This window comes from Musca domestica, unplaced genomic scaffold (assembly GCF_030504385.1).
Source record: "Musca domestica strain aabys unplaced genomic scaffold, Musca_domestica.polishedcontigs.V.1.1 1, whole genome shotgun sequence".
NCBI lineage: Eukaryota > Metazoa > Arthropoda > Insecta > Diptera > Muscidae > Musca > Musca domestica.
In genome coordinates, this window is record NW_026712114.1 from 51,513,370 (window position 1) to 51,529,832 (window position 16,463).

At 36.1% G+C, this 16,463-nt stretch overlaps 2 protein-coding genes across 2 annotated transcripts in view; one reads left to right on the forward strand and one right to left on the reverse strand.

Annotated features, from left to right (window-relative positions):
• Positions 1-14,906, reverse strand: part of LOC101897360 (BTB/POZ domain-containing protein 6-B) — a 33,997-nt gene extending 19,091 nt beyond the window's left edge. The window contains exon 1 of the mRNA XM_011296162.3: positions 14,405-14,906. Coding sequence (XP_011294464.2) covers positions 14,405-14,789 — 385 coding nt within the window. The 5' untranslated portion in view covers positions 14,790-14,906. The remainder of the gene's footprint in view (positions 1-14,404) is intronic.
• LOC101897822 (transcription factor IIIB 90 kDa subunit) overlaps positions 1-16,463 on the forward strand; it is an 85,791-nt gene that overhangs the window by 24,188 nt on the left and 45,140 nt on the right. The gene's annotated exons all lie outside the window — the stretch shown is intronic.

Sequence of the window (16,463 nt, forward strand, 5' to 3'; positions counted from 1 at the left end):
GTATGCAAGACGTAGCGTCGTATGAGTATCTTCATTTATATGCGTGGGAGATAACCACTGTTAGTTTGTATCATCTTTAAATTTTGCGTCGTTTTTCCGTCTCTTTCTCCTTTTCTCTCTGGGCTGTGAAGTGTCGTGAATTGTTAATAAATTTTAAGATAACTACTTTTAACTGCAACATTTGCATAAATATCAAATTGCTTTAGATTATTTCAAAGTGATGACTGTCAATATAACCGGCAACCGGTACAACACACTCCCCATCTATGGTGGGAGATGCATTCATTTACTTACACATCCATACAGAGCGTTTACGACAGCTATTGCATATTTGAATAGTTTTGAAAAGCAGAAAAGAAAACACCTCACATGCAGAGAGTTTCTTCTAAATTATTATTTAATAAAATACTGTCTTGTTTACACGCCACATGGATTTTATGCCATGCACGCATTTTGGAGAACACCTTATCAGCTGTTTCGTTTGACGTTTATCTTTTTTATATGTCTGTGTTGGTGCATGCAAATCATTAATTGAATATTGCGTATGACAACGGACAATTATTTGGCTTTCTAAATCTTACTACCAACCAAAATTGTATAGGAAGTGTTTCGAAAATGGAGGTGGATGACAGATATTTTTTTATAGAAGTAGAAAATGAGGTTATTCACGAGACATTGGCACATGCAAAAATATAGCAAGATATTATTAATTTCAATGAAAGTCGCTACAACAGGTTCGTTGCAGAATGTGCATGTGTATCTACATTTTTTTTAATTTTTACTAGAAAACCATTGTCACAACCAAGGAATTAATAAATCTTATAGTCAAATTTAAGAGAAAGCAAGCAGAAATGGCCGCCAATGGCGCTTACATTTTTCTACATGTATGTACAGGGTGAGATAAATAACGTGAACAAAGTCAAACGCCATAATTTTTACATTTTTTTTTAAATTTTTTTTTTAATGAAAGCAAAAAATGTCGGAAATAGCATCAAATTTAAGAATAAGTTTAGATTTCTTCGAATTGGTCTACTTTGGCACGAATTATGGCTTTCAAACGGCCAATGAAACCGTCACACGCTGCCCAAATGTTGCTCAGCGGTATTTTGGCCCATTCCCGGCGAAGCGCTTGCATGAGGTATCGACATTTTGGTATTTTTTAGTGCCAACCTTGCTTTCCAAAATACTCCAGACATAATAGTTCAACGGATTGGTATCAGGAGATTTTAGTGGCCATTGTGCACAGGAAATAAAGCGAGGAACTTCATTTTTTAACCTTTCTTGGGTGGCGCGTGCTAAGTCCGATGGTGCTGAGTCCTGTTGGAATGTCCAAGGTCTGCTGCCAAAATGTTTGCATGCCCAAGGCTTTAATGTACCCTCCTGAATGTTTTCGCAATAATATTGGGATTTATTCTGATGCCACGGTCGATTAATACGAGCGGAGAGCGACTATCGGCTGTTATGGCGGCCCACACCATCACCATGGCCGGCGCTTGAGTTGTGGTAGCCAACCGAAGGTACACATTTTCAGCTGGCCTCTTTGGCAAGTAAACACGAACATTTTGTTTGTTTAAAAACTGATGAACAACGAATGTTTTCTTATCGGAGAAAACCAAATTCGGCAGTTCACCACTTTCGGCCAAGCGAAGCAACTCTTTAGCTCTTTTGAGTCTATTTTCTCTCTGTTGCGGTGTAAGTTTTTGCACTTTTTGGAATTTCAATGGCTTTACCCCGAGCTCATTTTTGCCGAATGGAATACTGCGATATGTTCTGCTCACGAGCCATTTTCCGGCCACTGGGTTTCGATCAGGTCGCTTCTTTTCTTTTCGAACCATTTCTGCTGATGTTACTGTTTTTTATCCGTCCACTTCCTTAACGTCGGGCTACGCTACCAGTATCAGGGTAACAAACAATGGTACGAGACACAATAGATGTGTTCACATTTAAATGCTGGAGTGCTCTAACGATAGCCACTTTTGGTTTTCCAGACAAATATAAAGAAATCACAATATCACTTGACACGAATAACTTTTTTTCTGGAAAATTCTCAACAAAATGCTTTTGTACGCTTGTAAACAATGTTACTGGAATAATTTTAACAGCTGTCGGACGAGTGGCTTACAAATGACAGCAGTCTGAAGTTGGTTGCAGTTTTTTCATCTCACCCTGTAAATATCAAATTTAATATCTATTGGTACTTTTTAGTACGTATTTCTTAATCCACCTCTATATATCAACTCCATTGCAAAATAGGATTGCTATTTTATTGATCGAACTATATTCCTTTCCTAACCACTAAAGTTAGTCATATAGTAATTTTCGTGCTTTTTTCGTACGTATTTCCAAAACCAGCTGCAATTCTCAATTGACCTTCTCATTTACCCTTGTGTCATATTTAAGATTTCATCTACTATCCGTTCCAATTTTAATACCATTTAGCAATTTTCGTATATTCGTAGAACGCATTCTCACCCACCAACAATGACCCCAATACCAATATTTCAAATTTCCTTAATTTTTATGCCAATTCTCAAGGTTTTAGCTCTATTCGTTCGCATAATGACATATGCTACCAAATTAAGTGTTTTGGTAGTACTTAGTACTTTAAGAATTGCCAAAAACCGTTTGGTACATCTATCCCACACCCCATCAGCTACCCTCATTTTAAATATCAGAATTCTAGCTCTATCTATTACAGTGGATTTGGTTTTTAGTACCGATTTCAATATCGCTTCTGCCTGGGCTATGTTTGTACGATAATACGAAAGTGAACACGAACAAGTAAAAAAGCAGCTAAGGACCGAACTTTTTATACGCTCCATTTTTTGGAAGAAACTTGAAAGCTTTCAAAAAAAATCAGTCAAAAATACCGCTCAAATAAAAACCGCTATATGAGGGCTATACGAAGACGTGGTCCTGCATAAGTAATTTGTGTCATAGGCTTTAGTAACGGTTCCGATCTTTATATACGAAATTTTAAATAATTCCGGTGAATAATGTTGCAAGAATCACGAAAATACCGAATATCTGGTGGTACCGTTATATGGGTGTTGTACAAAAAAGTGACAATTCTCTTCTAAGGGGTAAAATACTCAGAAGGAACCCCTTGTGTGGATTTTAAGACAATTCCATTGAAAAACTTGGCTGAAATCATCAAAATACCGAATAACGGAGGGTACCGTTATATGGGGGCCATATGATATCGTGGACCTATATAGATAATTCTCTTCCAGGGGTTATGGTACTCACAAGGAACACCTTGTGTGGATTTTCAGACAATTCTATTGAAAAATGTGGCTAAAATCATAAAAAAAATCTAAATAGATAAAATCTATATAGATAATTCTCTTCCGGGGGTAAAGTCACGCAGAACTCCATGTGTAGAATTTCAGAAAATTCGATTGAGAAATGTGTCTAAAATCATTAAAATACCGAATATGGCGGTACCTTTGTATGGGGGACATACGATATCGTGGACGTATATAGACAATTCTCTTCCAAGGGATAAAGTACTCACAAGATACTCCTTGTGTGGGTTTTCAGACAATTCAGACAATTTGGCTAAAATCATCAAAATACCGAATATCGGGGGTACCGTTGTGTGGGGGATATACGATATCGTGGACCTATATAGACAATTCCCTGTCAGGGGGTAAAGTACTCATTAAGAACTCCTTGTGTAGAATTTCAGACAATTCCATTGAAAATGTGGCTAAAATCATTAAAATACCGAATATGGGGGTACCGTTGTATGGGGGCTATCGTGGACCGATATAGTCCATCTTCGAACTTGACCTGCCTGCAGACAAATCTGTCCAGAATTTTAGTGTCCTATCTTAATTAGTTTTGACTCTAGCGTGATTACAACAGACGGGCAGATGCAAAGGGCTAAATCGTCTTAGAATTTTACGCTGATCAATAGTATATATTTACTTTGTTATGTCTAAAATGATTATTTCGATGTGTTACAAACTGAATGATGAACTTAATGCTATGTATGGTGAAGGGTATAAAAAGAAAACGATTTTAACTAGACTTTTCTATGTACTTGATCTTTTAGTTAGATTCAAAATTTTAAAACTACATTCAGTAAAGGGACCCACTTTATGGGTGCATTTGGGTCCGGCTTCCTCGAAATGGATACATTTCTGACTGTTTTATACTTTTGGCATTGACATTTTAATTTATTGGCAGTGGGACCCCGGAAAGGATTTCTGCATGCGTTCCATATTTGGAATGACATTTTTCTTATGCATTCAATTAATTAGTACCGCCATACAGAGACAGGCTCATATACGTAGAAATAGCTCAAAGCCTTTCTTATATGTGCAGTCATAGGCCGATTAATACTTGTTTACTTGAGTAATTAATATTATTAATTATAATACCAAAACATTTGCAATTTCAACCTTTTTTGAATGCGCTTATATTCTAATTTCAGTCATTTTATTAGAACCGGTATACTGGTATTCATTACGACTAAAATATTCCTTCTCCGTTCCATACAGGATTTTGTTTAATTTGAAAATATTTGAGCTAATTATTTGATTATTAGAATTTTTTAGCCATTATATTTTAATTGCATATACCTGTTTTTTTTTTTGAACAAAATAAAAAATCCAGATTTTCACATAAATGGAACACGTTTTGTTTGGTAAAAAACAAATATTATTCCACATAAAATAGAACCATCATATCCGAATAGAATCAAGTTTTTTTTCAAACTAGACAAAATACGATTTCTTTAATTCGTTGGTTTTTTAATTGAACAGAATTTAAGTCGAACTTTTTCATTTCTTATGCAAAGCGTAAATCTTGTTTATGTGTGTAAGAGTAGCGTGATGATAATGCTGATATTAATGAAATTGAAATTATGCTTTGTGTATTCGATGTTTAGGTCTCACACCTCGAAACAAAGAGGTGTTGGAAATTAATTATCATCAAAATTGTGTTGCTGTTTTTGTTGTTTGTTTTTTTTTTTATAATAACCCAACAAATTTGGTTCTCAGTCAATGGCAAAATAAAAACAAAGCCCTTACATTGGCCGAATAAATTTCCCCTCAGATCTTTCGATTTGGGTTAAGGTCTTGTGTTGTTAGTTGGTTGGTTCACAACAATTACAATGATGACAATCTTGCCCGACGAAATCACCTGAACTTGGAAATTTTTCTTCTTGGACTAATTTTGCAACATTGAGTTTTTTTGTTTTATTAAAAAATGTTGACTTTGTAATCAATTTATGCCAATGTCATATACATTGTTGTTTTTTTTTATAATGAGCTTCAATTTGGTTTTGAAAAAGAAAAAAAAAACACTTTGTGCATTATTTGCACAGTTCTGGGTTGGTCAAAAGTCCAAGAGGTGTTTTTTCAAGTCTCTTTACAAAGAAAACAAAAAGAGTTCTTCAAAAACAACATTTTATTTGTTTATTCATAAGCCATACGAATAAATAAACACAAACGTGTAAAATACTAGGCGAATGAATTTGAAAGGTTTTTACTTAACAAATCCATAATGGGACATCGGAGATCTATGACTTAGATTATACCATGTCCACCAATCTGAATATTCTCCTGAACATGATTATACCCTACACCACATAGTGGTAAGGGTATTATGTCTTTGTGCATTTGTTTGTAACATGGAGAAGGAAACGAGATAGACCCATAGTTACTTTTGAGAACCTTCATAGAATCACTTTCTGAGTCGATTTATGCATGTCCGTCCGTCTGTCCGTCCGTCCGTCCGTCTGTCCGTCCGTCCGTCCGTCTGTCCATGTATTCTTGTGAACAAAATGCAGGTCGCATTTATTATCCGATTGAGATGAAATTTTCCAAACAATATTTTTTTGGCCCAAGGAAGAACCGTATTGAAATTGGTGAGAATCGGATCAAATTTAGATATAGCTCCCATATATATCTTCGTCCGATTTCGGGTTAAATGAGCACCAAATGTCCACTATCAGTCCAAATTACCTGAATTTTGGCACACCCAACCGGGTTCGGCCTAGAAGCAAGTATATCAAATTTGGAGAAAATCGGTTCAGATATAGCTATAGCTCCCATATATACCTTTCATCCGATTTGATCTTTAAGTCCCTCACATTCCTACTATGCACTCCACAACCGTGATATTTGGTACCAGGTATTAGATGGATCACAGAAATAGCCGTTTTAAATTTTATCGAAATCGGTTCAGATTTGGATATAGCTCCCATATATATCTTCATCCGATTTCGGGTTAATTGACCACCAAATGGCCAATATCAGCCCAAATGGCCCGAATTTTGGCACATGTGACCGAGATTAGCCTTAAAGTAAATACAACAAATTTGGAGAAAATCGGTTCAGATTTGGATATAGCTCCCATATATATCTTCATCCGATTTCGGGTTAATTGTGCTCCAAATGGCCGATATAAGCCCAAATGGACTGAATTTTAGTACATCGGACCAAATTCAGCCTAGAAGCAAGTATATCAAATTTAGTGAAAATCGGTTCAGATACAGATATAGCAACCATATATATGTTTCATCCGATTTAGTGTTTTAGTCCCTTACGTTCGTAATGTTCACTCCACAACCGTGATATTTGGTACCAGGTATTAGATGGAGCACAGGAATAGCTGTTTTAAATTTTATCGAAATCGGTTCAGATTTGGATATAGCTCCCATATATATCTTCATCCGATTTCGGGTTATTGACCACCAAATGGCCGTAATAGCATCAATTTTGGCAAATCCGACCGAAACCAGCTTAGAAGCAAGTACACCAATTTTAGTAAAAATCGGTTCAGATATAGCTATAGCTCCCATATATATGTTTCATCCGATTTCGTCTTTAAATCCCTCACATTCGTAATATGCACTCCACAGAAATGATATTTGGTACCAGTTATCAGATAAAGCCCAAAAATAGTTGATTTTAATTTTATTAAAATCTGTTCCGATTTGGATATGCCTCCCATATATATCTTCATCCGATTTCGTGTTAATTGTGCAACAAATGGCCAATATCAGCCCAAATGGCATGAATTTTGGCAAATCCGACCGAAACCAGCCTATAAGCAAGTACACACATTTTAGTAAAAATCGGTTCAGATATAGCTCTAGCTCCATATATATGTTTCATCCGATTTGCTCTTTAAGTCCCTTACATTCGTAATATACTCTTCACAGGAATGATATTTGGTACCAGATATCAGATAAAGCCCAAAAAAAGTTGCTTTTAATTTTCTCAAAATCTGTTCAGATTTGGATATAGCACCCATATGTATCTTCATTCGATTTCGAGTTAATTGTGCAACAAATGGCCAATATCAACCGAAATGGCATGAATTTTGGCATATCTGGCCAAATTCAGCCTTGAAGCAAGGACACCAATTTTAGTAAAAGTCGTTTCAGATATAGCTATAGCTCCCAAATATATCTTCATCCGATTTCGGATTAAATGTGCAGCAAATGGCTAATATTGGTACATCAAATTTAGTGAAAATCGGTCGGATACAGCTATAGCTCCTATATATACCTTTCATCCGATTTGTACTTTAAGTCCCTCAAATTCGAAAAATGTACGATACAAGAATAATATTTGGTATCAGATGCAGCCAAGAAATATCTTCTTTTTCAGTTTTACAAATATCGGTTCAGATTTGGATATACCTCCTATATATTCATCCAATTTCGTGTTGATTGCGCACCAAATGTCCAATATCAGCCCAAATGTCCTGGGTTTTGGCAAATCTGACCGAATTCAGCCTAGAATCAAATACATAAAACTTGGTGAAAATCGGTTCAGATATAGCTATAGTTCGTAAAATGCACGATAGAATTAGATAGATTTTGATTTTGTACCAAATATCTCATAGAGCTCTGAAATGCCCTGTATAAACCTTTTTACGCGAGCTCTACTAAATATGCATAGTGGTGTAGGGTATCATATAGTCGGCCCCGCCCGACTTTTGAGCTTTCCTTACTGGTTTTTTATATATATATGAGGTTAATCCTTTCAAAAGAATCAAAATTTAGACTTCTATGCCTGAGCTGAAAAAAACTTCAATAAAGAGATTCTTTAAGAAAAAAATAAAATTACATGCTTCAATATATTTTACAATTTGGAATAAGGGTCGCCGATCGGGTATATGATAGATGCACCAAAGCCTTTTTACACCTTCCACCATAGTATAGAGGGTATATTAAGTTTGTAACACCTCGAAATATACATTTTAGACCACACAAAGTAAATATATTCTTGATCAGCATAAAATACTATGTCGATTTAGTGATGTCCGTCCAGCTGTCCGTCTATCCGTCTGTGAAAATCACTCTAGCTTCCGAATAAAATGAAGTAGGTTGATAAATGTTTACTCAAACGTATATTATGACTGCAGGACTTTTGGTATAGAAAATGGGTCATATAGGTCCACGTTTTGCTATAGCCCCCATATAATGGTACCTCCCTATATTCGGTATTTTGGTGATTTAAGCGAAATTATTCACCGGAATTGTTTCAAATTTGGTATTTGAAGTTCGTAATGGGTACTACAGCCTAAGATAGAAAATTGTGTGTGCAGGTCTTCGTATAGACCCCATGTAACGGTCCCCCCGATATTCGATATTTTGGTAATTCAACCGACATTATTCACCGGAATTGTTTCAAATTTGGTATTTGAAGTTCATAATGGATACTACAGCCTATGACATAAAATTGTCTGCGCAGGTCCACGTCTTCGTATAGCCCCCATATAACGGTACCTACCGATATTCGGTATTTTAATGATTTTAGTGACATTATTCACCGGAATTGTTTCAAATTTGGTATTTGAAGTTCGTAATGGGTACTGCAGCCTAAGACAGAAAATTGTGTGTGCAGGTCTTCGTATAGACCCCATCTAACGGTCCCCCGATATTCGGTATTTTGATGATTTTAGCGACATTATTTACCGGAATTGTTCCATTTTTGGTATTTGAAATTCGTAATGGATATTACAGCCTATGACAGAAAATTGTCTGTGCAGGTCCACGTTTTGATATAGCCCCTATATAATAGCAACTTCCTATATTCGGTACTTTAATGATTTAAGCGACATTTTTTAACGGAAATGTTTCAAATTTGGTATTTGAAGTTCGTAATGAATACTACAGCCTATGACAGAAAATTGTCTGTACAGGTCCACGTCTTCGCATAGCCCTCATATAACGGTACCTCCCGATATTCGGTGACGATTTTAGCAAAATTATTCACCGGAAATGTTTTAAATTTTGGTATTTGAAGTTCATAATGCATACTACAGCCTGTGACAGAAAATTGTCTGTGCAGGTCCATGTTTTGCTATAGCTCCCATATAATAGTAGAATTCATAAAATGGGGTTGTTTTGGAAATGTGTACTAAGTGTAAGAACTGTACTTAATGATACGAAATTTGGTACAATTTTATTTTGAACGGAGCTCAAAGGTAGAACTTTTAGTTTGGGTCACTGCTGGTGGTTCGAGTTCAAAATAAAGATGTAGTTTTGGATGTGAACTATAATTATACAAAAAGTACTATATTTAGTATTGTGTTTGAAATCTGGAATATAGCACTAGGGTCACTGTTCAGGGCTGAGATTTGGAGGTGATTTTGAAAATACGTACTAAAATTTATAATTGAAATAAAATTTGGTATTTGGGGAAGGCTAACGAGTCAATTTTCAATACCAAACATTTAGAAGTATTACAAATGTCCATTCCAAATATTATTAATTTACCTTAATGGACATCGGAGATCGCTAATTCAAAAGACAGAGTTTTTATAACCAATCTTATGTGGAGTGTATGGAAGTATTTTTACAAAGATGTTTTATTAATAGACTAGCATTACTTCGTAAGCGAAAAGTCCACCTTAACATTTTAAATTTTTTTCAATAGTTCGTCTTTGCCCGTTTTAGTACTCAAAATGTCACAAATTTTTCGTTATAAATTGTCACAATTTTTTCGTTATAAATTTTCTTTCCAATTTTTATTACTTCATTCAAGTCTTCCCTTTTTCGGAAAGAATAATAGGAAAATGTTTACTTTTACTCCAAAACGTCTTCCAAAATCTTGCGTTTTCAACAACAGACACACACAGTGGCATCCATATTAAATTTCAGGATTCCAACTCTATCCCTTCACCCAATACCCAATTTAGTGCCTCTTAGTGATTTTTGAAAAATTAAAGTAAAAATTTTCAAAACCAACTGCATGTCTTAATCAAAGATACCAAAAGTGACATCTATATCAAATTTCAGGATTTTATTTCTATCCCTTCACCCAATTTAGTACCACTTAGTACTTTTCGAACAATTATACAGGATTGCCGATATTCCAGGCTTGTCCGCAGGCAACATTCTTTGCGTCAATTGAATTTTGTACGGGAACAAATGCAAAACAATGCGAATAATCCGTTGTAAAGTGGACCGAGCCATGCCCAACTGCTGAGAACGGGGTTTTTGGGATGTTCTTGGGGACCTCTCAACACTGGCTCGTACGGCAGCGATATTCTCGGCCGATCGCCTTGGTCGACTTTTATATGGCCTCTTCGGATTAGAAAGAGCCTTACCAGTCGAATATTTTTCGTATAAACGCCTAATGGTGTTTTTAGAAGGCGCACTTCTCACATTTTTTAATGTTTTAAAAGCACGTTGAGTTTTCACAATTGACTTGAATGTAAATTTCAACTATTTCAGAGCGCTCGCGTGGCGTATATATTGGTTCATGGTAAAAATCTGCTTGGACTGACGCTTCAAACGCGGTATGTCATTAAGCGATGTGACATCTCTGTCAAAAGTTATGGCGTTGCCAGATGGGTCCGTCGAACCCTGTAGAACCCCGCGGTATGTCATTAAGCGATGTAACATCTCTGTCAAAAGTTATGGCGTTACCAGATGGGTCCGTCGAACCCTGTAGTACACATTTCCAGAACCACGTGCATATCTCAATTCCAGATATCGTTCATCTCTCAATCCTAGGTACCAGCAGATATCGCAATATAAAATTGCACGTTATCAGCTCTATCCCAATGCCAAAATTAGGAAAATTTGGTAGTTTTCGAAGAACTATAGTACACATTTTCAAAACCTCCTCCATATCTCAATGCCAGGTACCAATAGAGACCTCAATATAAAAGTTAAGGGTTCCAGCAGTACACATTTTCAAAACCACCTCCACAACTCAATTTCAGATACCAACACAGATCTCAATTTCACCTAATACCAAATTTAGTTACATTTTGTACTTTTCGTATCATTATTTTAGTACTAATTTCCGAACACAGCTGATCAGCGACCCTAATATCACATTTCAGATTTCAAGCACAATCTGTTCATCCAATACCAAACTGTAACGAATATAGTACTAGTTAGTACTTTTCGTGTGCTTGTAGTACACATTTCCAAAACCACCTATTTATTACAAACCTAAAATCAACGGGGACCCCAATAGAAAATTTAAAAATTCCAGCTTCATCTGTTCACCCTATACCAAACGGCTCCAAATTTAGTACAATTCGCACACTTAGTACACATTTCCAAAACCACCTTCATATATCAAACTTACTTAGTCATACCAATTTTCAAATTTTTAGCTCTATCCGTTCACATAATAACAAATGGTACCATTTTAGAAGTTTACACATTTTAGTACTTTTCGTAGCCTTTTAGTACGAATTTCCCGACCATCTGGCATTGTCTACATAAATAAGGCACACAATTAGATGAGCTTGTCAAAAAATAGGTTTCTTAGAAGAACCACCTTCCCACCCATAGGTGCGTGTGTGTGTGTGCACAAAGTCCAAAGATCATATTTTGCAAAATAAACATAAAGCTCATTCTTTTGGGGCCACACTATGCAAACATTGTCGTGCTAAGTTCTCAACAAAAAAAAAAAAGGTCGAGTTATTGTTGATTGAGCGGTATTTTGTCTACAACTAAGACCCTATCATGGCTTCTATGTTTTGTAGTTGTTAAGTTTTTTTATTATTTGTACGAAAACATATATTTTTATTGTCTTCCGATTGAGTTATTGTTAGTTTTGTTTGATTTTTTTTTGGTCATCAACAGTTTTTTGTTGACTTATTTTCTTCCTCTTCTTTTTTAGCTTCAAAAAAGTTGGTTTGTTTGTATTTTTGTCTGGGGTGAAGAGGAGGTGCGGGCCTTATGTTTTGGTGGCACTTCCTCATTTTTGCCTTTATTTGTATTTTTAGTTATCCACAACTTGAACTTGAAAATTTTGTTTGTGTTTTTGTTGTTGTCGTTGTCTTCGTCGACGTCGTTGTTTTCTTTCTTTGGTGTATCTGAAGGTTTTGTATTTTTGGTCGATTGCTTTTTGGCGGTTAGTTTTTTCAGCTTGGTTTTCAGGTTACCTGTTGTCTGTCGGAGTGATTTCTTACCGGATAGTTTGAAACCAGTTCCTACTACCACGCTACGGTACATAAAGTTTTGGGGAAGTATTGCTGTCGTCTTTGTTGTTGTTTTTATTTTTTTTTTAGTTGTCTGCAATTATAATAAAGTCTTGAAGTCATCGACTATGTTTTGAGATGCCTCAGAGTATGCGGATATATTTGTATCTGTGTGCAAATACAATTGTATTGAGGGGTGTGTTTTTACGCGGAATCGTATGGAAAATAAAAGTAAAAAACAGGAGCGTAGGAGTTTTCATTTGCAAAATGTTGATTAACTTTTTAATTATACCCTCCACAATAGTATGGAGGGTGTATTAAGTTTCCCATTCCGTTTGTAACACCTTGAAATATACATTTTAGATTCCACAAAGTATAAATATTCTTGATCAGAATAAAATTCTATGTCGATTCAGCGATGTCCTTCCGTCTGTGGAAATCACTCTAGCTTCCGAACGAAATGAAGTAGGTTGATAAAATTTTACTCAAATGTGTATTATGTCTGTAGGACTTTTGGTATTGAAAATGGGTCAAGTAGGTCCACGATTTGGTATAGCCCCATATAATGGTACCTCCCTTTTTTCGGTATTTTGGTGATTTAAGCGACATTATTCACCGAAAAAGTTTCAAATTTAGTATTTGAAGTTCTTAATGGATACTTCATCCTATGACAGTAAATTGTCTGTGCAGGTCCACGTCTTCGTATAGCCCCCTTATAACAGTACCCCCCGATATTCGGCATTTTGATGATTTTAGCGACATTATTCACCGGAATTTTTTCAAATTTGGTACTTGAAGTTCGTAATGGATACTATAGCCTAAGACAGAAAATGATCTGTGCAGGTCCACGTTTTGGTATAGCCCCCATACAACGGTACCTCCCGATATTCCGTATTTTGACGATTTTAGCGACAGTATTCATCGGAACTGTTTTAAATTTGGAGTTTGAAGTTTGTAATGAATACTACAACCTAAGACAGAAAATTGTCTGTGCAGGTTCACGTTTTGGTATAGCCCCCATACAACGGTACCTCCCGATATTCGGTATTTTGATGATTTTAGCTGCATTATTCACCGATTTCTTTCAAGTTTCGTATTTGAATATTGTAATGACTTATGACAAAAGTTGCCCATGCTGGTCCTCGTCGTCGTATAGACCCTAATATAACGGCTACATTCGGTATTTTTAATATTTTAACAGAATTCTTAAAGATTTTTATTTTTTTGAAAATTGCCGAATTCGTTCTTAATGGTGGAGGGTATTCAAAGATCGGCCGGGTCGAACTTACAACTTTTTTACTTGTTTTTAAATTATTGAAAGGCTCTTGACATCCTAATTCTCGGTTTAAAGCAATGCTGGGCTAGAAGGTGTTCCAGCGGCCAATTTCTTTTAGTTTTTGTTAAACAACCAACCAATCAGTGCCTATGTACACATTATTCATTTAATTCTTTTAAAAATCGGCATTAATAACATTCGTGTTAAAAAAAGTTGAAATAAAATGGCAAAATGTAATGAAAAATTCGATTTTTATTTTCTTTTAAACAATCTCTTTATGTGAATTTGCCTAGCTCCGGCTTAAACTTTAAAGCATATGTTCGATGGACCTTCAACATTGATTTTTGTAAATAATTTTAAGAACTGTTAGAATTCCAGCCGTTGATTTTCAAAATTTTATTTTTGTTTCCTTATTAGCATAATTTGAACATTTCAAAACTATGAAACAGGGTTCATCGTTTTTTTTTTGTCTATCTCTTTCTTCTTTGCCTTCGCTTCATTTGCAGTCAACACCATTTTGGCTACGTCACTGTTATACGAGTTTCTTGACCTTTATTATTGTTGCGGTTATGTGATACGTGCTTTTATTTGTTTTATTTTTTTATTATAAACCGGCAAAATTGTTTAGTGTTAACATGTTAATGTTATCATTGGCTAAGTCAAACCAAAAGTCTAAAAATACAACAAGAAAAGATTCAATCTTCAAAAACTTACTATTTCTTCGTATCAGATAGGGTCTCTCTTGGTGATCGTTAAAATTCAAAATTTCTTGATTTTCTACATCTCGTCGGCCACCACCTGGTCGTGCTGCTGCTGCTGCTGCTGCCGCCGACGCCAAATCCAGTTCATAGTTGTGATTGTAGGCACTGCCCCACTGTTCGTTGAAATCCTCTTCCTCCAGCGTTAACAAATGATCCAAGATCTGTACGCCACGTTCCAGTGGTGCGTGAAATTTGTTAATTAAATTTGAGATCTTCAGATTGAGGCCGTTTTCTGATTCCGGAGAATCAGCTGTGTCGTTGCCAAAAGTAATGCTGGCCCAGTAAAATAAATGTCTACCCAAATGACTGCTAAAATGATTAGCAAAAGCTTCGATCATTTTTCTTTGCTACAAATACGCAAAATTCTCGCCCACTTCATCATCGATCTGAGGACTTCGGGGGGGTTGCTGTCAGCTTTTGTTTTCGAATTGTAAAAATTGTGTTTGTGTGGGTGTTTCTGGAAGTAGGGAAAAGGGTATTTTGATTAGGAACTGCATTTGTGGTAAGATATTTAATACAAGAAATTTTGTAATTTACCAAAATATGGAATTAATAAATTTAAAATTAAAACAACTTATTTAAGGTTTTGATAATCTACAGGGTGAGATAAAAAAACTGCAACAAGGTCAAACACCATAATTTTTACATTTTTTTTTTAAATTTTATTGAATGAAAGCAAAAAATGTCGGAAATAGCATCAAATTTTAGAATAAGTTTAGATTTCTTCGAATTGGTCACTTTTGGCACGAATTATGGCCTTCAAACGGCCACACGCTGCCCGATTGTTGCTCTGCGGTATTTTGGGCCATTCCCAGCGAAGCGCTTGCTTGAGGTGATCGGCACTTTGTAATTTTTTAGTGCCAACCTTGCTTTCCAAAATACTCCAGATACAATAGTCCAACGGATTGGCATCCAGAGATTGGAAATGAAGCAAATAACCTCATATTGTAACCATTCTTGGGTGACGCGTGCTGAGCGCGATGGTGCTGAGTCTTGTTGGAATGTCCAAGGTCTGCGGCCAAAATGTTTGCGTGCCTAAGGCTTTAATAAACCCTCCACAATATTTTCGCGATAATATTCGGCATTTATTCTGATTCCACGGTCGATTAATACGAGCGGAGAGCAACCATCGGCTGTTATGGCGGCCCACACCATCATTATGGTCGGCGCTTGAGTTCTGGTGGCCAACCGAAGGTGAATATATTCAGCTGAGCTCATTGGCAAGTAAATTGTTTTCTCACCGGAGAAAACCAAATTCGGCAGTTCACCACTTTCGGCCAAGCGAAGCAACTCTTTGGCTCTTTTAAGTCTTTCAGTGGCGGTGTAAGTTCTTGCACTTTTTGAAACTTCAATGGCTTTACCCGAGTTCATTTTTCAATATTTGCCGAATGGAATATTTCGATATGTTTCGATAAAGTCGCCTCTTTACTTTTCGAACCATTTCTTCTGATGTTGCTGTTTTCTTCCGGCCACTTCCTTGACGTCGGGCTACGCTACCAGTACCACGGTTACGAGCGATGGTACGAGACACAAAAGATTTATTCACATCTAAATGCTGGAGTGCTCTCACGATAGTCATTTGTTGTTCTCCAGCCCAATAAAAGGAAATCACGCTCGAATTCCATCACGAATAACTTTTTTCTGGAAATTTCTCACCTAAATGCTTTCGTACGCTTTTAAACAACATAATAAGCTGTCACTGGAATAATTTTAACAGCTGTCGGACGAATGGCCTCGAAAAGAGAGCCGTCTGAAGTTGGTTGCAGTTTTTTCACTTCATCTGTAAAATAGTAGTGAAATTACTCACAAGAATTAGTTTTGGTGCGTAAGCGTGTGGTAAGGCTGGATTTTTAGAAAATCGTACCAAAAAGATACGAAAATTCGAACTTTAAGGTTACGAAAAGTCCTGAACTGATACTAAACATCTAAAATGGTAACATTTGGTTTGTGAACCGATAGAGCTAAAAACTTGAAATTTTATATGAGAATCGAGGTCGGAAAGTCAGAGAATT